General features: G+C 34.3%; 1 protein-coding gene across 1 annotated transcript; it reads left to right on the top strand.

Moving 5' to 3' along the window:
* Positions 1–2,910: 2,910 nt before the first annotated feature.
* Positions 2,911–23,822, top strand: ERRFI1 (ERBB receptor feedback inhibitor 1). Its single transcript, XM_053690420.1, has 4 exons — positions 2,911–3,082; positions 20,382–20,577; positions 21,632–21,708; positions 22,454–23,822. Exons 2-4 carry the CDS (start codon positions 20,462–20,464, stop codon positions 23,650–23,652), a joined length of 1,392 nt encoding a protein of 463 aa, XP_053546395.1. The 5' UTR covers positions 2,911–3,082; positions 20,382–20,461; the 3' UTR covers positions 23,653–23,822.
* The last annotated feature ends 463 nt before the right edge of the window (positions 23,823–24,285 follow it).

Here is a 24,285-nt window from a genome sequence, read left to right as displayed (position 1 = left end):
GGTCGTCGGAAGCCTCTTCATACATCAGAAATGACAAATCCGGCTTTCTCCAATCATGGCTACCCCCCCCCCCCCTGAGGCAACACCATGATTGGAGGAAGCCGGATTTGTCATTTTGGACCCGCAAAGAGGGCTTGCGACGGGCGGAGGAAGAGCTGTAGCGGCTGTCAGGATTAAAAGGTAAGTATTTAAAGGGAACGAGTGAAATGTCAATTTTGAAGAATTAAAGTGCCCTTGTTTTTAATAGGTTTATTAAAAACTGGACACCAATTCATCGAAATTGACCCTCTCTTTAACTGCACAACACAAATTTTGTAATTAATTACACGCATAAGAATAATAGAGTAAATTACAACATAAAATGAATGTTATGAGAGATGTCGACAATTTAACTCCACTGTTCTAGGCAAGAGGGGAGGAGAGCTGTGATTTAAAGTGACAGTAAACATCTTGTAATTACAACACATTTCTGTTGTGTTACTATAGAATAACTTATCAGCCATATCAAAACATTTTTAAAACAAATTAACATCTTGTTGGCTGCAATTGCTTTTATAAAAGACAAATTGTACCCACCACATGCCTTATTTGGAGAAGCCCATGTTGGCTTGAGTCTGCAGCTGACAAAGCTAGCCACAGTCATATTGTTAGTATAGAGGGTAGTAGATATGTGCATGGCGAAAAAATTTGGTTCGGTTCCGTTCGGATCGATTCGGAATTTTTCGAATTTCGGTTCGGATCGATTCAAATTTGGAAAATTTTTAATCGATTCGGTTCGGATTCATTTCGGATTCATTCGGATTCGAAGAAATTCGGCTGGATTCGGTTCGGTTTGGAAATTCGGAATTTCGGTAAGTGTTAGGTGGGATTAGACTAGTATTATGTACTGTATATTAGGTGTAACCCATAGCAGAGTGATATAACCTAATATACTGTACAATACTAGTGTAATCCATGGCCATCCGAATTTACCGAATAAATCCGAACTAATTCGGATTTATTCGGTAAATTCTGCAGTATTTTAATTCGGAAATTTGGTTTGATCCGAATCTCCGAATTTGCTGAATTTTCCGAATTTCCGTATCGATCCGAAACGAATTGCACATATCTAGAGGGTAGTCTTTTAAAGCCAGTTAGTGGAAGATATGTAGCAAGGTTGGCCTTGACAACTGTGCTTTTTTTCCAGAGCTAAATTATATGAGATAAATAGAAAGATGATAGACAGACAGACAGACAGACAGACAGACAGACAGACAGACAGACAGACAGACAGACAGACAGACAGACAGATAGATAGATAGATAGATAGATAGATAGATAGATAGATAGATAGATAGATAGATAGATAGATAGATAGACAAGTGGATAGATAGATGGATGGATAGATTGCTCCTATATGTGTGTAATGTATTTGTACATTTAAAGGAACCCTGAATATAATAAGAGATACTCTCATAAGAGTATGTAAACTCTTAGTAGACATGGAAGGCTGCAACATGTTCTTGTGTAATTGTTTATTACAAATATTATTCACATAAACCTTTTTTTTCTTTACAGTAACAATGTAAGTTCTATTTTTATCTGTACTCTTTCATCACCCTCAGAAGTAACCTGCATCCATGCTCTATTCAACCTGCATATGGTCTAAATTTCCATACGCTTATTTGTAGCAGAATCTAATGTTGTTTGTTTTTTCCATGATACAGCCAATTTATCTCTCCCCCCCCCCCCCCCCCCAAGGAGGAAAGTATAAAACTAAAACTAGTATAGAGTTTTAGGTGGAAAAAATATTTCAGTTACAGAAGTTGCACTATCAGTTTAAAATATAGTCCCTTGATCTCCCTGGGCAATAATAGTATATAGAATACAATATTATACATGAAAATGAAATGCAAATAAATAAAAATGATTATGACAGAGATAAGTTTATGAGGGGATGGTGCTGTATAAGGAACACTACCAAAATGTTTTGATTGGTTTATATTTTTTTAATATTATTTGAAAAACTCTGATTTAATATACTGCTAGGGTTCATTTTAATGTTACTAATCTGCCCAGGAGGGCTAACTATAAAAAAAGGGGCAATTCTCACCCAATAGTGGTCCTAAAAACAGTTAGAAGGAAAGGCTGGTTCACTGGATCGTGTGTAATGTAAATCCTGTCAGAAATCTGTCAAACCTCCCTTATTTGTATAATTTACTTTAACCCCCTTTGTGAGAGGGCAGCAAGTAATATTATTGAGCAATATAAATTATCCTAATAATAATAATAATAATACAGTAATAATAAAAAATGTATCACATCTCCTATAGTAACATTAACCCCTCCTTGTGTCTCATAATATAATCCATATACAGGAATGTTAATAATTTACATAACAAAATCACAATCAGTTAAAGGTAGATCATTGTCAGTCAGATGAAAAATGGGGCAAAGATACAGTAGCAAAACTTAGCTCCATACAGTGTTTATGATAAATATATCAGTTTGTTATTGCTTCCTAATTTATGGCTCTTGAATGATGTTTTGGTCTGAGTGTACTGACAGCAACTGAAACACACATTTCTTTATTAGAAAATGTACAATGATATTAAAATAATGTCTTTAATTTTAATTTAAAACAAAACTGTGATTTACAATTCTAAGCATTAGTACTAAACATAACCCCTTGTTTAGTAGTTTCACCCCCAGATTAATACACTTCGCTGCACTTAACCCCAATAAAAAAAAGCACAACTGCACTAGTAAATGTTTAGTTTGTCTATGCTCTGTCAGTCCAATGTCCCACATAGTGTGTTGCCCTTTAAGATGAGACTTGGTGTAGGCGGGTATGTTGTTACGTCAGCCGCCCAACCCGTTCCATATAAATGTGCTTCCAGCAGCCAAGAGGAATAGCTAGTGAATGTGGAGCTGGGTAGCATTAGGACATAATAAACTTCAGCTAAAGAGTGCTCGGGTTGGAATGCTGGGGGCACTGGGACTGTACTAGACAGGAAAGGGAGGTCTTACAATGTGGGTATATCTGACAGTCACACACTAATGGATGAGCTGAACTGAAGGTTTTAGTAATCAGAAGGCAGAGGTAAGACTTTGTTCCTTTCTTACATATTTACTAATTTAATATAATCATTTTATCATATGCAATATCAAGTAAGATATTACCATATTTATATTTATTGATCCTGTGTCTCATATTACATATTGCAGTGCTGATCACTTGTTTTTTTGTTACAGTACTGATACTATTTGTGCATACAGTGTGTGATCTGCTGTGCATTATCAGTAGTATGTGTGCTGTAAAACACGTTCATTTCTTTTAGTTGTTTTTGCCTTGGTTATTATATAAATTAAATGAGTGTGTTGTAGTTACAGATATTGCATTTTTTTTGCCTGTATTAGCTGGTAAGAGATCTTCAAGGTCTTTAAAGCTTATACAGTGCAATATATGTGCTCTATAAAAATAGGTTGGTCCACTAAAAAGCATCACAATATATTAGAAACCTTTTTAGTTTGTGTAAAATCCTGCATATCTCTACAAGTTTATATTATGGTTACTTAGTACAATTTATTTTTAATTGTTTAATGTAAAAAGGACAAATATACATTCTACCTTATCATAAGATACCCATATGTCCAATTATTTTATATGGGTTTCCTGGAGAAAAAAAAAATCTTACAGTATACATATTTTATATATATTTGTTTTATAAACCAATATTGTTTTCTTTTGTGAATATAATTAGCACTCCGAATTCCATACATTTTTGTTCTATTAACTGTATGGTCTTAAATCAAAACAGCTTAATACCCATATATATTATATTTAATACTCATTAAAAAGTTTGTCATTAATTGCTGTAGACATAAGGAACACCAATCATCAATCAAATAGCCTTTACCACTTAATATTTGTATTAGGAAAGAATGGAATGTAGTTTCATCATCTGTAACAGCAATTATTTAAATATACTAGCAAGAATTCTCTAATAGAAAAGGCGCTATAGCTTTAAGGGGGTGTGTATAGTAGGTGGTTAAAGGTGCACCTGCCACACAGGTATGACAAGAATGGTTACTAAGCAACTGTCAGGGGTGAGGAAAGGTGAGGATTTTTTTTTCTTAAAAAAAAGATTGGTGCCATGTTTATTTCAGAAAGTTCTCTAAAGGGACCAGCATTGTAAACATAGTATGGACTATGAACCTCTCTTGCTGTGTACATACTGTACTCAATGTTCTTTTTGTCTTAGTGTGACTGTTCTGTTTACAATTTAACCTAATTCTCTTATAGTCTACATCTATCTGAAGGAAGATATTCTATAAGATAAGATTTTATTAGATATTTGATACTAGATGAACAATGATATATATTCTCATGAGCAGTCAAAATGTTTAGGGAAAAGTGAACATAGTATTTGAAAAGGGAACATTCAAATCCTTATTTTTATGATTAACTTATATGTGACCCTATTATAAATATAAAGCACTTTCCTGTGCTTGTGAGAGCTGGTTTTGTAGGTTTATTACTTTAACTTTATTTTTTTTTCTCCAGTGATCACTTAAATGACAGCTTACACAATTGATAGTAGCAAGCAGTTTGCATGATTTGACAAGAACATAGGTGAGCCAATATAGTGAGTCACTGATTATTATCTTGCAAAAGGTACAATGTGAGTGCTTGTACATTGTAAATAGGTGTTTTAATCCAAGTGGATGTCATGATTATAGCCCTGTCTACAGTATTTCATAAAAACTGAAAAGTAACCATGGAAATAATAACACATTTTCTGTATAACAGATTATTTATCAGCATACCATGACTTTACTAGAGAATTTGAATGTCAGACTGTCTATATTTTCTGTTAGATTTGTTTCAGTAGTATATTTTGCAATGTTGTTTGAAATAATAGCTATTATTTAAATAGCAGAATATCTGTATAAATTGGTTCTTACATTTTTAGTGGAACAGAAAATTACTAAGTGATCACACCACATAAATGAAAATAAATGCAATGACAGAGATTTGTCTGTTCCATAGCCATTTTTAAATCTGATTTATTAATAACACAAGTACAAGATTGCTTACTGACTTTTTTTAAAATGTGTTATAAATACAGATAATAAGGAATTTTCCATTTGTGGATAAAGGATTACAGTAATTTAGATACTTAAAAAAAATTGTTAAATTAAGATACCATTCTGGTTTGCACTGTAATATCTCAGTGTTTGCCAAATGTATATTAAATGTTTGTGCCATCTACACTATATTAAAGTAATAGTAAATCCTTGAGTTTGTGTAATGCTAGGATTTACCTGTGGAAAAAATAAAATAGACTTTCAGTCATGAGCACCTCAGGCTGCCCGCAGCAGAACGCTAATTTTCAGTGAGGTGACAGTTCCACCTCTTAGCCAATAGCTGTGCGGACCAGCTGGCATTATGCCGGATAGCTAGCACACTCTTGGCTAAGATCACCTCACTGCAAAATAGCGTTTTGGGGCTCTCAGCGCGGCAAACACTGCAGACAAATAAAGGAACTTCAGCATGATATATTTTATACTTCATGACTGAAAGTCCCCTTTATTTGTTGCACTGGTAAATCCTAGCGTTTTTAAAAACGCTAGGATTTACTATCACTTTAAGAGCCAGGCAAGGTGGTTTTGTATATAGATATATTTGTAGAAGCATGTTAATAAAAATAATAGGCTAGATAAAATTCTTGGACCTACAGCTTCTGGTACTTGTCCTGCATAACCCTATATAAGACCAGAATTTATTTTTCAGATTTAGAAACTTGTTTGAGAAGGCAGAGAGGTCATGTGTAATAGTAGTTGTTAAAGGGACAGTTTCCAGGGACTCTGTATACCTGTAGCATAGTATAAAATGTATGATAAATTGCACCTTCAGGTTTAATTTTGTATATGAAGTGTATATATATATACTGTATGTGTGTGTGTGTGTGTATATATATATATATATATATATATATATATATATATATATATATATACTGTATGTATATATATATACTGTATGTATATATATATATATATATATATATATATATATACACACACACACAATTCATTTTATTATCTCTGTCTGTATACCAAATATCTTATTGCTTCTCTCCTACCCCGTTTGGGAGTGTAATTTCTTCTGCTGGCTATGTTTGTACATAACTTTTCCATAGCCAATACTTAAGTATTTCAATTTTCAGTACAGGTGGGGATACCTTGGGCAAAATCAACCATTTTAAATGCCAAAACAAAGATAGAAGAGATGTGTAAACAAATACACTCCAGCAGTTAAAATTAATGAGAAGAAAATATTACAGTACACTTTCCCATTAAAGTTATTTTTTAAATAATGTTTTTAAAGCATATAAATTATTTATTTAAACCTAACTCCACATTGTTCAACAAACTGTACTATTCAACCTTTTCTTTTCCTCTATATAAGTTTGCTCCAGCTGTGACTTTACCAGTATGCAAATAGGTCACATAACTTAATGACTGAAAACAAGTCTGATAGAGGATGCATGCCTCATGAAAAATGGTTCTTTCATTGTTCGTCTTCACGGTCATTCAAATAATCCAAATAACCCTTTGCTCACTCATTAGTATTTCCTCCACATTAGTCATAAACGCTATATAGGAAGCATTGGGTGTGGGGACATAGGTACTGTAACAATATTCACAAATGAGACATACTGTTCATAGTGTACTGTTGAGCAGATCACATTTTTTTTTCTATAAAATTGTGCCTCATAATCTATTTCTGCACATTCCAGAACCAAGTTGTAGATCCTGTTTTGTAAGTAAGCTGATATGCAAAAACTATTGACTTCTGTTGTAAAAGAAAATATTTTAGATCGAACTTCTGGTGCTAAATAGAAGGAAAAATAGGTTTGTTTTAGGTTTTTTTTTTGGTTTTTTTTTATTTAAAGGGATATGAAACCCCAAAATATTTTTTGTGTGATTCAGACAGAGCATACAAATTTAAAAAAGTTTCCAATTTGCTTCTATTGTCAAATTTGCCATGTTCACATGATATTATTTGTTGGAGAGATGCGTAGGTAGGCATCTGGAGCACTACATGACAGGAAATAGTGCTGCCCTTTAGTGCTCTTGCAAATGGATTACACTCTTGCAAAACTGCTGCCTTAAAGGACTTGATTTATCAAGCTCTTCGCCTGCCTACAACTGCAGGTTCTCACAAGAGAACCTGCAGTCAGTATTTATCAAGCAGAGGTCATATGACCGCTGCTTCCTAGACTCTTCTGCACCTCTTAGGTGGAGAATTTCAGTCTCTCCAGTCTCGTCCGACCAGGGAGAATGACTGCACCTGCCTGTGCGTGGACAGGAGGCGGGATGGCACGCGAGCGCAAAATAGCGCTGGCGTGCAATCTTAAATTCCGTAAGCGAATTTCTGCACGCCGGAGTCGAGCTGGGGCGAATAATTACATCCCTGTCCGCCTCAGCTTGATAAATCGAGCCCATAGTGCTCCAGACAAATGCACACTTAGCTCAAATCCCTGGTTTTCTACAAAAAACAAAGAAAATTTGATAATATAAGTAATTTAGAAAAAAAATAGGTTTCATGTCCCTTTAATATTTGCAAATGTGTTTATTTTAACTCATATTAAATAAAGTGAAAATGACTCAAGCAAGTTGAGTGCATAATGTATAAGCTTTCCAAATCCTGTGTTTTAACATTACATATTTTTGGGGATTCTTTGCAATTTAAGAGCAGTGTATGATAAATCCATGTTAGAATTAATGAGCCTTGTTTTGCTCTATTTGCCCACAGCCATACTGTTATTTGCTTTAAAGCGTATTGCGCACTATAACCACAGAAATTGCCTTTTGAGTTTCTCAAGGTATAATGGAAATTGAAGTTTCCATGTGTAGATGGAAACTAAATAATAATTTCTAATTATGACGCGTCTGATTCAAAGCCCAGTGCACAAGGGCAGATCAGTGAAGACATTACGGCCATGTAAAAACAACTACTTTGTGTTAGGGGCAATCAGGGGTTAAATCACTACTTGGGTAGAGTTATGCAACTGTGATTTGTGTCTGTTATTCAAGGTGTTAATTCACTTATGCAGGTGCATTTCTAACATACAAGAGGTTAATACACACAAACACAGAAAAACAGTCATTTTAACTGTCAGGGACTTGTCAACTCAATGTTAAAGGGATAGAAAGATCAAAATTGAAATATGCATTTACATTTTAAATAGAAGCTTTTTTTGCAATCTACTTCCATTACCAAAAATGTTTCTAGTAAAAGTTATTACTGTTAAGTGGAATATTCACATATGCTTTGAGTGCCCCGTGCATCAGCATTCAAACACCTTTCGCAGAGAGTCAGCAGAGGCTTTTATGACACACATTAAAGGGACAGTCTAGTCCAAAAAAAACTTTCATGATTCAGATAGAGCATGTAATTTTAAACAATTTTCCAATTTACTTTTATCACCAATCTTTCTTTGTTCTCTTGGTATTTTTAGTTTAAAGCTTAACCTAGGAGGTTCATATGCTATTTTGATAGACCTTGAAGGCCGCCTCTTAAGAATGCATTTTAACAGGTTTTTCACCACTAGAGGGTGTTAGTTCATGTTTTTCATATCGATAACACTGTGCTCATGCACGTGAAGTTACCTGGGAGCCATCACTGATTGGCTAAACTACAAGTCTGTCAAAAGAACTGAAAAAATGGGCAGTTTGCAGAGGCTTAGATACAAGATAATCACAGAGGTAAAAAATATATAAATATAATTGAGTTGGTTATGAAAAACTGGGGAATGTGTAAAAAAGGGATTATCTATATTTTAAAACAATAACAATTCTGATGTAGACTGTCCCTTTAAAGGGACAGTAAAGTGATTCATTTAGAGCATACCATTTAAACCACTTTACAGTTTTCTTGTATTATCTAATTTGCTTTTGTTGTCCTGGTTGAAAAGCATACTTAGGTAGGCTCAGGGCCAGCAATGCACTACTGGGAGCTAGCTGCTGAGTTGTGGCTACACATATGATTTATGTCATTGGCTCACCATATGTGTTCATTCAGCTAGCTCCCAGTAGTGCATTGCTGCTCCTTCAACAGAGGATACCAAGAGAATGAAGCAAATTTGATATTAGGATTAAATGAGAGTTTTTTTTAAATGTTATGCTCTATCTGAATTCTGAAAGAAAATGGATTTCATTGTCCCTTTAAGTTGTAACAGATGAAAACACCATCACCATCTCTTTGAGCAGGTATGATATTTGAATCTAGATCACATGTAGCATATGTGTGTATGCTGCTGAAATAGTAATACATTTTACTAGAAGCACTTTTTAATATAAAATTATATTTTATATATATATATATATATATATATATATATATATCTCCCTTTAAAAGTCTTTTTTTTTTTTTTTTTTTTTACTTGCCCGCAGCATTTCCAGTCCAGGTATAGTGGAAATTTCCATCCCTTTATGTTACCAGTGCTCACACACCATGAAAACTACTGAAATTCTGGTGCCTAGATCATTTGCTAAGCCCTGAGTTAAACGTTCCATTACCTTTCCAAGCTGAATTACTGATGGGGTTTTTTTTTCGTTTTTTTTTTTTTAATGAAGTTGAAATTGCATCAGTATATGAAAGATTTGGGCAGTACAGGATGAGGTGTGTTTCAGAAATATGCTTCTCCTCCTTAAATTGACTACTGCTCTTCATTAATAATATGCCAGCAAATTGGAACAAGGCGATTCCTTTTAATTATATGAATATAAAAACATGGACGATTACACCCTTCATTTATTGTGAGACTTAGGAATGGCAAATATATAAATAGTAAAATAGCTGCAATGTTTATGGCCAACTTTGATGCGTGTCTAAATCATGAAAGAAAAAACTTGGTTTCATGTCCCTTTAATAAGCACCTCTTTTATATAAAATGTGCTTATCCCTGTAGATGCCAAAAAATATTTGATTTGCAACTTATTGAAGAAAACTAGGCTACAAGAATTTGCTTTTTGTCCTTTAAAAAATATTTACTAAAAACATATCTTGGGGACCCCCGCTTTCTTTATTGGCCAGAATTCTCCAAGACCCCTTTTCACTTATGTATTCATGTGTATCCAGGGTTAATTATTAACAATTTACATGGATCAGAGTTAAACACAATTTCACAATACAATGTTTTACAAAATATATTAATATTACTGGTGACAACTAATGTTTCTTTATCATGCATCTTTCAAGCTTACTTGTCAGCAATATGTAATTTTGTATTCTTCCGGGGTTTTTTCTCTCTATAAAAGTAGGACGGCCAACTGTGCTTTCATAATACTGCCCATTCACAATTCTGCATTGAAATCCTCTAGCAAGTCACCTCTTTTAACACAAAGACTTCATTTGTCTATCATAAGAGACTGAAGGTCTTTTTTTTTTTTTTTTTTTTTTTTTTCTTCCCCTACGCTTGGAAGCTAGCAGATTTTTTTTAAAGAATAACAAAAATAATCATTTTTTCTTTTTTTTTTAGAGTGTATAAATATTTTAAGTGTTCATTAAAAGTTTAGAATTCCACAGGGATTTTAGAGCATTCAAACGTTGTACAAATACCCTGTTGAAAGATGAGATTTAGGCTGAATTAGTTGTCTTACACACAGTAATTACTACTAGGACTTGTTGTCACTCTTGTATGTGGGGGTAGGGAGAATATCCTAAGGCTTCTGGCTGCAACAAGATTTAGGAACAGGAACCTGACAAAATGTTATCTTGCACTTTAATTTTTTTTGTATTGCTGCAAATACTTTGTTTGCCAAATAATGTAAGTGCATTAGAATTCAAGCTTTGCACCCAAATGATGTTTGAAGAAAAATACACCATTTTTTTTTTCAACAACTTTATTGGTTTAAAGGGATAAACAGTCTTCATTATTGTAATAAAAAATCACTAAGCAGTGGTATATACTTAAAGGGATATGAAAGCCAAATTTTCTTTTGTGACTCAGACAGAGCAGACCATTTAAAAAACAACTTTCCAGTTTACTTCTATTATCAAATTTTCTTTGTTCCCACGATATTATTGTGTGTTGAAGAAATACTTAGGTAGGTGTCTGTAGCACTGCATGACAGGTAATATTCCCGCCATCTAGTGCGCTTGCAAATGGATAGCATTCTTGCAAAACTGCTGTCATATATTGCTCCAGAAATGGGCCGGCTCCTAAGCATATGTCCCTGCTTTTCAACAAAAGATACCAAGACAACAAAGAAAACTGATAATAGAAGTAAATTAGAAAGATGTTTAAAATCCCTTTATAAAATCATTGTAATATGTATTATTCATCTGTTAAATAGATTTTACCTTTTATGTTTGTTTGTTTTTAAACTTCATTTGTGCAGTGTCCATTACTTCCTGTCACAGCCCTGCAAGGAGGCTGACGCCTATAAAGGAAGCTTATGTAGCATGATGTCATAAAACTTTCAGAGTTGGTTTAGTATTAAGTGAATAGCCTAGATAAACAGGGAGTCAGATTTGCTCATGCTCAGAACTGGCAGAATGAAACTTAAGTTTCAAAAATGTTCCACTTATCACACTGGGGGCAGAGGCTACAGTGAGAAATTCTAAGTGCTAATTTTTACACAAGTTAGAGGTTTACTTAGTTAAACACTCCCAGGGCCAAAAAGCAAGATCAGTAAAGTAGGTTTTCAAAAGGCTGCATTTGCAGGTTACATAATTTGCTTTTTGGCCTGTCTAGGGAGTATGGATATCATTTATTTATTTTTACACAAAAAACAAGTGGGGTTTAATGTCTCTAAGCAGTCATGTGAGATGCCAGTCTCTGTTCTGATAACAGAGCTGAACGGTAAGTATGCTCTTTGGAGCTTATCCACCAATCCACGTCCAGTCATGCAGCTCTGAAATGTTTACAAAAAGATTAAAAACTTTTATTTTTGTGACGTTTTGCACTACAAACTGTTTTACAATCGTATGCTCATCAGGGTACTTCTGTGTCCCTTTAAAAGATGTTCTATGGTCTCCTGCGAAACGTACTTGTAACATAGAAAGTGGTATTTAAAGGGTCATAATAATGTTAAAATTACATGCTCTAATCAGTTAGAAGCATGTCCTTTTAACACTAGCAATGCTGTCATTTCTATATATTTAAAGGGATACTAAACCTACATTTTCTTTCGTGATTCAGATAGGGCAGACTATTTTAAGCTACTTTCTAATTTACTCTTATTAATTTTTCTTTGTTCTCTTGCTATCTTTATTTAAAAAAAACAGGAATGTAAAGCTTAGAAGCCAGCCCATTTTAGGTTCAGCACCCTGGATAGTGCTTGCTTTCTTTTTGGTGGCTACATTTAGCCACCAATCTGCAAGTGGTAGTGGTACCCAGGTGCTGAACTAAAAATGGGCCGGCTCCTAAGCTTACATTCTTGCTTTGCTGTTTCAAATAAAGATACCAAGAGAAGGAAGAACAATCGCACATAGGAGTAAATTAGAAAGTTGCTTAAAATTGCCTGTTCTATCTGAATCATGAACGTTTAATTTTGACTCGACTATTCCTTTTTAATTCAAATATATTTTATTTGCAATAGTTAAACGTAATAAATGTTGTACCATCTACAGAAACATTTACATAGTTTTTCTTTATTGTAGTTTAGTTTCTACTCTTTTGCCAGATAAAGAAAATTTCTCATGACTCAAATGGTTGTTTTCAATTTCTTTGCAATAGAGCTGCAACTGTTTGCAACACAAAAAGATTGTCCAACCTTAGACATGTGGGGCCACAGTCATGTGATCCTTCAGTGACATATATTAGTCCTTTTCTTCTCCAACCCATATATTGTAAGATTCTTAAAGGGACACTATACCCAAACATTTTTCTTTCATGATCAAGGTAGAGAATATAATTTTAAACAACATTCCAATTTACTTCTATTACCTAATTTGCTTTATTCTTTAGATATACTTTAATGAAGAAATAGCAATGCACACAGTGAACCAATCACAGGAGGCATCTATGTGCAGCTACCAATCAGCAGCTACTAAGCATATCTAGATATGCTTTTCAGCAAAGAATATCAAGAGAATAAAGAGAAATAGATCATATAAGTAAATTAGAAAGTTGTTTATAATCGTATGCTCTTTCTAAATCATTAAAGAAATAAATTGGGTTTCATGTCCCTTTAACCAGGAAGGAACTTTTAAACGGATAGAAAGTTCAAAATTAAAATGTGCATTTACATTTTTAATAGACTTCTAGTAAATATTGTTACTGTTTTGCAGCGGCATATGTACATATGATATGAGGGCCTTGCACCAGTATTTAAAGGACCAGTCAACACTGTAGATTTGCATAATCAACAAATGCAAGATAACAAGACAATGTAATAGCACTTAGTCTGAACTTCAAATGAGTAGTAGATTTTTTTTTTCTGCCAATTTTAAGTTATGTCTTTTTCCACTCCCCCTGTACCATGTGACAGCCATCAGCCAGTCACAAATGCTTACACGTACCATGTGACAGCAATCAGCCATTCACAAATGCATACACACTTATTCTTGCACATGCTCAGTAGGAGCTGGTGACTCAAAGTGTAAATATAAAAAGACTGTGCACATTTTGTTAATGGAAGTAAATTGGAAAGTTGTTTAAAATTGCATGCTCTATCTGAATAATGACAGTTTAATTTTGCTTGAGTGTCCCTTTAAGCTCAGAACGCTGGCGGTGATGTGTATTGTGCCTGTGAATACTTAATTTATGTTATAAAATTCACTGCTGACTCTCTGAAAAGGTGAGCATATGTGCATATGCCGCTGCAAAACAATAACTTTTACTGAAAGCATTTTTGATAATGGAAATATATTGCAGAAATGATTCTATGCACCCATGCACTTTTCAGTTTTGACCTTTCTATCCCATTACTTTGATTTTATAAAATCAATATTAGTTCTCAAGCAGCCAGTGTGTACTAATAGAGATATGGTGAAATAAAAATTGGCAGGTATTCAGCATATGTCTCTGTCTATATCTGTATAATAAAACAAGGTAGATCACCACATCATATTGACACTTGTGGAACCAAAACAATGGCATAGCTGTAGCTAAAGCATTACTGATTAAAAGTTTGGTTTTATATATGTTTGGTTTCCAACCCTCCGAGGAAAAACTTAAAGGGACACTGAATCCAAATTTTTTTTCTTTCGTGATTCAGCTAGAGCATGACATTTTAAGCAACTTTCTAATTTACTCCTATAATCAAATTTTCTTCATTCTCTTGCTATGTTTATTTAAAAAGCAAGAAGAATGTAAGTTTAGGTGCCGGCCCATTTTTGGTGAACAACCTGGGTTGTCCTTGCTGATTGGATAGCACCAATAAACAAGTTCTGTCCATTGGTCTGAACAACAAATTTGCTGGCTCCTTAGCTTAGATTCCTTCTTTTTCAAATAAAGATAGCAAGAGAACAAAGACAATTTGATAATAGGAGTAAATTAGAAAGTTGCTTAAAATTGCATGCTCTATCTGAATCATGAAGGAAAAAATTGGGGTTCAGTGCTCTTTTAAAGGCATAAATAAGAATGTCAAAATTAAACTTGCATTATTTAGATAGAGTATGCAATTTAAAGACACTTTTAAATTCACTTTTATTTTCAAATGTGCTTTGTTCTCTTGGTATCCCTTGTTGAAAAAGAATACGCACATATGCTACACTAGTGGGAGCTAGCTGCTTATTGGTGCCTGCACACATTTGTCTCTTGTGATTGGCTAACTAGATGTAATAGTGCAATGCTGTTTTTTTCAGCAAAGAATAACAAGAGAATGAAGCAAATTTCATAATAGAAGTAAATTGGGAAGTGGTTTAAAATTGTATGTCCTTTCCGAATCATCATAAAAGAACATTTTTGGGTTTCCTGTCTCTTTATTATTACCAGGTACTTAAAGTAAAAATTAAACTTTCATGATTACGATCATAAAAATCATGCTATTTTTTAAGAGACTTTCCAATTCACTTCCATTATCACATTGTGCATAGTCCTTTTTATATGCACACATTCTGAGGAACCAGCTACTACTGAGCATGTGCAAGTTTTCAGTGTTTACGTCTGTGATTGGCTGATGGCGGTCACATGATGCAGAGAGCCAGCAAATTGAACTGAAGTTTTAAATTTGTCAGAGAAAAATCTACTGCTCATTTAAAATTCAGAGTAAGTGTAATTGCATTGCATTTTTATTATGTACTTGTTGATTATGCAATTGTATTTATTAGTCCTATAAAAAAAACTACTTGTACACTACACCACTTGCAGTTCTCTGTGGAGGCAAAGTTGTTTCAGCACTAAGATATTTACTTGTTGACATGTGCAAAACATTGTTTATTAGTTTGTCATTCGTTTACAAAACAAATTAACACATTTTAGACAAGTGCATGAGACAAATATGTCATAATACAGATATTTTAGTTTTACTTTTTTACAAATATATCTGGTGCCAAAAAGAACTGTATGGCACTGACCATGTCTATTTGCGGAAATTTCTTAGTGAACAATTGACAAAATGAATATGTGTAACCAATTTGAGTAACTTTTTGCTGAAATTGATTCATTTAATTTCTCCAGATAATAGACAAGGTTAGGAGACTAAATGAAGACATTTCTGATGAAATTACTTCAAATTCATTCATTTGTTTTGCAAACCAATGACAAATGAATACTGAAAACAAATTTGTGCACACCTATTTATCTTTATTGTAATTATCAAATATATTAATATCCATTTGACACTTTTATAGGAAGGTCTGCTCCGACTTGTCGCTTAAAGCGACAGTCAACACCAAAACTGTTATTGTTTAAAAATAGATAACAGCTTTACTACCCATTCCCCAGCTTTGCACAACCATCATTGTTATATTAATATACTTTATAACATTTAAACCTCTAAATTTCTGCCTGTTTTACAAGCCACTACAGACAGCCTCTTATCACATGCTTTTTTTATTAGCTTTTCACAACAGAAGACTGCTAGTTCATGTGAGCCATACAGATAGCATTGTGTTCACGCCCATGAATTTGTGCACAACACAGAACTAATTGGCTAAAATGCAAGTCAATAGATAATAAATAAAAAAGTCATGTGATCAGGGGGCTGAAGAGGTAATCACAGAGGTAAAAAGTATATTAATATAAACGTGTTGGCTATGCAGAATTGGGGAATGGGTAATAAAGGCATTATCTATCTTTTTAAACAATAAAACATTTGGAGTTGACTGTCCCTTTATACTTTAAACTGCAAATCCTCATATTTCCATGTAGTGCATTTAAAATCTTGAGGCAAAGGGCTCCATGTATGAAGCAGCGAAAGCTGCTCCGGAGCCTTTGCGGGGCAGGTTCGCATATGCAAGCCTGCTTCCCGCAATGTAAGAAGCAGCGGTCATTAGACCGCTGCTTTCTACACCCTACGCCACCTCTTAGGTGGCGAAGCAAAATCACAGAGAGCACGCTCGCTCTCGGTGATTGACAGCCCCTTCAGTCGCGTGATTGGTCGCGCGATTGAAGGGGCGGGCATTACACACTCCGATGAGTGTGTAATGATACATACGGGCAAGCAGATCAATAGATCCGCTGCCCATGTGTAGCGGAGGCGGGCGGACAGCTTCGCGAGTTAAGAAGCTGTCCGCCCGCCTCTTAGTACATGGCGCCCAAAATCGTGTCTGCAGTTAAATCCAAAATTTCTAGTTTACATCCTCTATTCTCAAGTGCCTCTTGAGTGGGTGTTAATAATTCTGTTTCTATCCCAATTTAATTCTATTTAGACCTAATAGACTTCTATTGTTAAATATTTCATAATTTTTGCTATGCCAATTTAAAGGATTATCCTAAAAACAGTGCTAGTTGCCATTGTATTCATTCAAAGAAAATGCAAGTGTATTACTTAGTACTGCTCCAGTATATTCATAACATAATTCACAGGAAACAATAAATGATACATAAACACTTACATGACAAAAGTATATAGACAGGTTTTGAAGGGTGAGACATCTCTTCTTGTGACCATACAATTTAGGTAGCAAATCTTCAGCGGTTTGATTGACTAATTTATATTTTAAAGTCAAAATTGTAATACACTATTAAAATTATTTTGATGCAAATCACATTAAAGGACTAATAGTTGAAAAATGATGTGTTGTAATTCACTAAAGCATGTAATGTAAGTGAAAGTCAACAATAGCGTTATTGAAACGCTAGGGTTGACTGTTGAAACAATTAAAGGGCACTTTTATTCATGAAGTATAAGACACTTCATGCAGAAAGTGCCTTTATTCGTTTCAACCGTTCGCCGTTCGCCCATGGTCCAACATTTTTTTTTTGCTAAGAGGTGATGTTTTCACCTCTTAGCCAATAGCCGTGCGGTAAATCCGGTTTTGCGCCCATGGGAGCCGGATTTACCGCACAGCTATTTGCTAAGAGGTGAAAACATCACCTCTTAGCAAAATATTTTTTTGCCATGGACTGCTGTAGCAGCTAAGAACGGCGAACGGTTGAAACGAATAAAGGCACTTTCTGCATGAACTATCTTGTACTTCATGAATGAAAGTGCCTTTATTTGTTTCAACAGTCAACCCTAGCGTTTCAAAAACGCTATGGTTGACTTTCACTTTAATTGTTTTAAAAATGGCGGTAACCGGTATAATATATTACTATGTCAGTTTAAGACTTGGATTATTGCTCATATCCTGGGATATTAATCATACTTTTAGTGTTTATTTTTAAAGGCATAACAGGTAGTGTACACTTAGTTTGCACAAAAGTTGCATTTTAACAGTTATAAGTAACATATACCTACATAGTAAACCATTGCCATCTAAATACTATTAATGAGACCTTTATTGCAGGGTGACTCATAGCTACACGGACTATGGTCAGACATAGTCTATGTACTACAAATATTTTGTCTCATTTGGGAAGTACAGAAACTGAGTTTTTTACAGATCTTATCCTTTACCTTAAGCGAATGTGAAATCTTAACTTATTTTTTCTTTGTTGTGTATATGTGTAACTCAACCTTTACTTTTTTTACAGTCTTTTTCTTGAAATTAAAGGGACAGTCTAGTCAAAATGAAATCTTCACAATTCAGATAAGGCATGCAATTTTAAACAACTTTCCAGGTTCCTTTTTTCATAAAATTTGCTTTGTTCTCTTGGTATTCTTTATTTGAAAGCTAAACCTAGGTAGGCTCATATGCTGATTTTTAAGTACTTGAAAGTACCATGTCGACAGTTTTTCATTTAGATAATGCTAGTTTATGTGTCATATAGGTAACAATGTGCTCACTCCCATGGAGTTATCTCAGTCAATACTGATTGTCTAAAATGCAAGTCTGTCAAAAGAACTGAAATAAGGGGGCAGTCTGTGGAGGCTTAGATACAAGGTAATCACTGAGATAAAAAGTTTATTAATATTATAACCATGTTGGTTATGCATAACTGGGTAATAAAGGGATTATCTTTTTAAACAATAAAAATTCTGGAATAGAATTCATTATACAAGACCTATTATGCAGGGCTACCTGTGTAGAACACTGGGTATTTGATTTTGGCATGTGTTAAAGGTTTACATGAACTAGCTCTCCCCTGTTGTGAAAAGCAAATAAAAAAGCATGTGAAATCATATGAGCCTTCCTAGGTTTAGCTTTCAACTAAGAATACCAAGAGAACAAAGCAAAATTAGTGATAAAAGTAAATTAGAGAGTTGTTTAAAATTACATGCCCTATTTGAAAGATTAAAGTTTTTTTGTTTTTTTTTGGATTTGACTGTCCCTTTAAGGTGAATAAGCTGTGATTTTGTGCATTGATGCACTGCAGTCTAATACAGGAAATATAACTGATACTTTCTATTAAGCATGCAGAGCATATACATCCAAAATTCATATAGTCCGTTTTTACTCTGCATGCTAATGGATGAATTATAAGAAATGCGTAATTTTATTTTAAAAGAATGTTAGATTTGTGTTGACATATTGTAAGATCATCGCAACAGGATTTGCTGTAGAATACTCCCTAATTTAATGTCTCTTAATGAAGTTTATACGCTTACAGTTCAATAGAAAATTTAAATATTGCTTCTATTTTTTTTTTCTTATCGCTTCCATTTTTATTAATATCCAGAAAATACAGGATTTATATAGTATAGCTATAAAATACACTAATTTGTTAGAGCATATTAATACACATTGCTGTGTTTAATGTGGAAAAACAGCAGCAGGAAGGTATTACTGAGAAGGACATTGTCCATGAACCAATCAGGAGTGGCATACACCCATAGTTGCCAGTCATAGCTGTGTCCTTCTCTGGAAGAGTGCATGTATTTTAGTACAACTTCATTAGGGGTTAGGTTGATATTAAGACTTCTACACTTCAAAAATTAACTTGTGAGAATGTTGACATTCGTTATTTTATAGTGATGCAATTTAAAGGGACATTATAATCAAAGTTATTCTGTCAGACATTACAAAGGGTGACATTTAAACATACTTTTTTTTGTCTACAAAATGTGCAGTAAAAGCTGTTAATTTTGAAACTAATGCAGCAATATCAGTTGCACACTTCCTGTTGATCCTCATTTCCTGTTGACATTTGTTATGTACTTCCTAATAATGCTTATTGGCTGATAGGTACAAATGAGCCAATAAGCATTAGTTGCAAATAATCATCGGCTGCTTCTGTATTTTTTTTATTTAAATGTATGCAGATTTGTCTTCACATCTTTTCAAGCAAAAAAAAAAATAATCATGTTTTAACACGATGCATTTATATTAAATTATTATTAATATCGGTTATTTGTAGAGCGACAACAGATTCCGCAGCGCTAAATTAGCTGTTTTTATACTCATATTTAATACAAAGTGGTCGTGTGTTTTTTTTAATTCAGTTTATGTAAAAAAATCTCTGTATAATGAATCATGTTCCATTTCCAAGAACAACATTACAGAGTAGGTTTATTGTCTATTACAAGGTTAGAATGGGGACTGTGTGTTTTGGCAATAATAGCGTCTCTGTAATATAACTGGCAATCTGTACTATATGAGTCGTTCCTTTGACACCCTTGTAGTTTCCTCCCTGCTCATTTAACATCCCCCCCGTCCCTGCTCCTAAAAGGTATAATTTTAGTTTTAGTGAAGTCTGGTGCCATTTTGGGATTACAGCTTTTCATTTGTATAAATCCAGAGCTAGAAAAATGCTATAACTATTACTTTAGAGAGTCATAAATGTGTAACTCAGGTGTCGTAGAAAACATCACTGGATAAACTATATTTTCTAACAAATCCTAGTGGATTTTCCTTCTGTGATTAATTGTTTGTTCTTTTTTTCTCTTTTTTTCAGTTGAAGGAATGACAGCTGCTCATAGCTCACAAAGCACTTTAGGCTGCTGAATATTTGACGTCCACAAAGAACAAAACACAATGACAACAGCTGGACTTGCAACGCAAGAAGTCCCATTGAAAAATGGGTATATGCATAATGGTCAAAGCTTAATGGGCTCAAAGTCTTGCTGGACAAATCATAGCGAATATGAAAAGTAAGTTGAACTATATAATAGCAAAGTGCAAATAGAATTATTACACCCGCTATTTTATTAAATAAATGTGTTAGAGTATCGGAACATACGTTTTTTATAATATCAATCTCTAGCATCCCGAACAAATATCTTAAAATATATATTTTATTGTGTCCATGTATTAAAGATTTTGCCATAAACATATAAAACACATATTTTAAAACATTTAAAGTGATGGTAAATCCTAGCTTTTCTGAAATGCTAGAATTTACCAGTGCTATAAATAAAGGAGACTTTCAGTCATGAAAAAAACTTTATGCTGAAAGTTACTTTATTTGTAGTGATTTTAGGCCGAACTGAGTGCCACAGGCCTCCCACGGCAAAACACTATATCCTCAATGAGGTTATGTTTCCACATCTTAGCCAATAATGTGCTAGCCATCCAGCATAATGTCAAAGAGCAAGCACGACTATTGGCTAAGAGGCGGAAACGTCACCTCATTGAGAAAATAGCGTTTTGCCATGGGTGGCCAGAGGCGCTCAGCTCGGCATAAAATCGCTGCAAATAAAGTAACTTTCAGCATGAAGTCCCCTTTATTTATAGCACTTTTAAATCCTGGCGTTTCAAAAACACTAGGATTTACCATCACAAAATATCTGTGTCAGATCATAAAGCAATTAAACACGTTCAATATAATTGAGAAAAAATGTTAAAGGGACATTAAACACTAATTAAATGCTTTTATTTGATGCATTCAAACAAAAGATTAGTCTGAGAATAACAAGTAAATGTATTGAGTTCCCAAATATCAATATATGTTTGGTAAAATGGCTATTTTAGAAGTGGGCATATTATATTGGAATCTTTTAGATAGGGCTGATCTGCTAGTCTCAGACTAGTAAGGTGTTGCAGGAAAGAAATTACACTTTTCCTGATATTTAACACTGAGTGGACTACGATTTTGTCTCCTGAATTAAATGCAGTTAATACATTAAGCTGTTTGTTTTAACTGAACCTAGCTTAAGGGTAGTCTAGGAATTCCTGTATCTAAATATATATTTTGTTTACTTGCAGTACTTATTATGATATGGAGCCCATCTCATTGTCCTATGGCTTGAGGCCACCAAATCAGCAACACATATCATCAATTGGTAAGTGTGTATTTTTATTAAACCACCACATAATGCAGATAGCCATCATATTGTATAAAACATTTTCTAAATTGATGCCTGAAGTATGTTTTACTATATGATGTTTTCCCATTGACACCTAACGTTAAAGCTGTAAAATGTCATTGATGCCAAGAATATAACATTGCATTGTTAAAGGGACAGTTAACACCAGAATTTTTGTTGTTTTAAAAGATAGATAATCCCTTTATTACCCATTCCCCAGTTTTGCACAACCAACACTGTTATAATAATACACTTTTTACCTCTCTGATTAACTTGTATCTAAGCATCTTCTGACAGCCCCCTGATCACATGACGTTTTATTTATTATCTATTGACTTTCATTTTAGCCAATTAGTGCAGTGTCTGCCACAATCCACGGGCGTGCTCACAATGTTATCTATAGGGTTTACCTGAACTAGCTCTCCCCTGCTGTGAAAAGCAAATACAAAGCATGTGATTAGAGGCGGCCTTCAAGGGCTTAGAAATATGAGCCTTCCTAGGTCTAGCTTTCAAGTAAGAATACCAAAAGAACAAAGAAAAATTGGTGTTTTTTTTGGACTTGACTGTCCCTTTAAGTAAACTTGTCTGTTTTAAATATTGATATTGTAATACGCCAGGTTCAGTGTTCTAAGTGGCAACAAACTACGTTTGTATGGATTTTAAGTGTTTGAAAAATTGAGATTCCTAATCTTTTTTTTTTTTTTTTTTTTTTCTCTTTCAGGCCACATTTCAAGGCCAATCGTAATGAATGGCCACTGCTATTCTGAAAACTGCATGAAGGTACCCTTGAAGAAATCTGGCTTGCTTCCGCTTAGCATGCCTATTGTAGAAGATTCATCTGCAAACTGTGAAGAAGATCAAGTTGTTCCATCTTTTAAAAAACTTTCAATGAATAATAGATCTGGTTCTGAGAAAACACCTCCTCTAACACCTACTAAATGCATACAATCTCCTTTTTATACTACCATGTGTGATCGTAGTTTAAGGCCGCTTCCTCCTCTTCCAATTTGTGAAGATCATTCAGATGAGGCAGATAGCGAGGTTGAATTCATCACAAGTTCTGAAACAGACTTGCTTATAGATGATGGGAGATCTTTAGCCTTTAAATACGGGGTTCCAAGTAGGCGAAGCTTTAGGGGATGTGGACAGATAAATTATGCATACTTTGAATCTCCGTCTGTAAAAAAGCCAGCAGATGAACATTCAACATCTAACCAAAATGGACATGTACAAAGCTCCAAACCACAGAAACCAGAGCAAACTCACAGACGGTTACGGAGGTCTCATTCAGGACCAGCTGGATCTTACAATAAACCCGCTCGAATAGGAAGCCTCACAAACAGGACTTCTCCTAATTCTGATGAAGACAAACCAGAAGTTCCACCAAGGGTTCCAATACCTCCGAGACCAATAAAGCCAGATTATAGAAGATGGTCAGCTGAAGTATCCTCTAACACATACAGTGATGAGGATAGGCCCCCTAAAGTACCCCCAAGAGAGCCTCTCTCAAGAAGTAACTCTCGAACCCCAAGTCCGAAGAGCCTGCCATCATACCTCAATGGGGTAATGCCCCCTACTCAGAGCTTTGCTCCTGATCCAAAGTATGTCAGTTGTAAAGCTCTTCAAAGACAGAACAGTGAAGGATCTGCAAACAAGATTCCTTGTATTTTGCCTATAATCGAGAATGGAAAGAAGGCTAGTTCAACACATTACTACCTTCTTCCAGAAAGGCCACCATACCTGGACAGATATGAAAAATATCTTACTGAAACAAAAGACAATTTTTCAGAGTCAAAAGTGCAGTCTTGGTCTAGTGACAGTAGCATATCTTCAGGTTCACCAAAGCAAGACTTAAAAACAAAAATGGACATGGTTCACAATGCCAAGCGTAAACATTTATGTGATGTAGTTTCTCCATAGACTTTTGGTAGAATATCCAGAAAAGGTCATTAAATATTGGGGGTTTTTTGTTCAGGATGTTACTTAGAATTCTTATAATTGCTGACTTTTTCTCAAAAAGCAAAGGAAATGATGAGCAAATTACTCAAATAATGAGCTTTTTTTTTTTTTAAATAAAGCATTTAAGTGATGCTTCCCTTCCTTTTTGTTAATAAAATTTAAATTAAATAAAGTAAAAAAGTGACTTTCATGCTGAAGCAATATGACTGACTGAGCCTATTAAATGGCTTCGGTTTAATAATGGAAGAGTCATTCTTTTATTAGATCAAAAGCCACCCCATCACTGCTGAATGATTATTTACTGTAAATTTCAGTAATAGATTTTGTGTAGTTACAAACCAAGAATATGATGACTGTATACTGCTAATGTTTGAAGAGAAGATTGATTTGTGAAAGAATTGTAGCACAGTGTTTAATCTGCTCTTGTATTGAACTGTCTCTTCTTGAAATGCTTAAAGGGATATGAAACCCAATTTTTTCTTCTTTCATGATTCAGATAGAACATGCAATTTTAAGCAACTTTCTAATTTACTCCTATTATCAATTTGTCTTCATTCTTTTGCTATCTTTATTTGAAACAGCAGGAATGTATAA

Source organism: Bombina bombina, chromosome 8, assembly GCF_027579735.1.
Source record: "Bombina bombina isolate aBomBom1 chromosome 8, aBomBom1.pri, whole genome shotgun sequence".
NCBI lineage: Eukaryota > Metazoa > Chordata > Amphibia > Anura > Bombinatoridae > Bombina > Bombina bombina.
The sequence above is the reverse complement of the archived record's forward strand: the minus strand, read 5'-3'. Positions and strand labels throughout refer to the sequence as shown.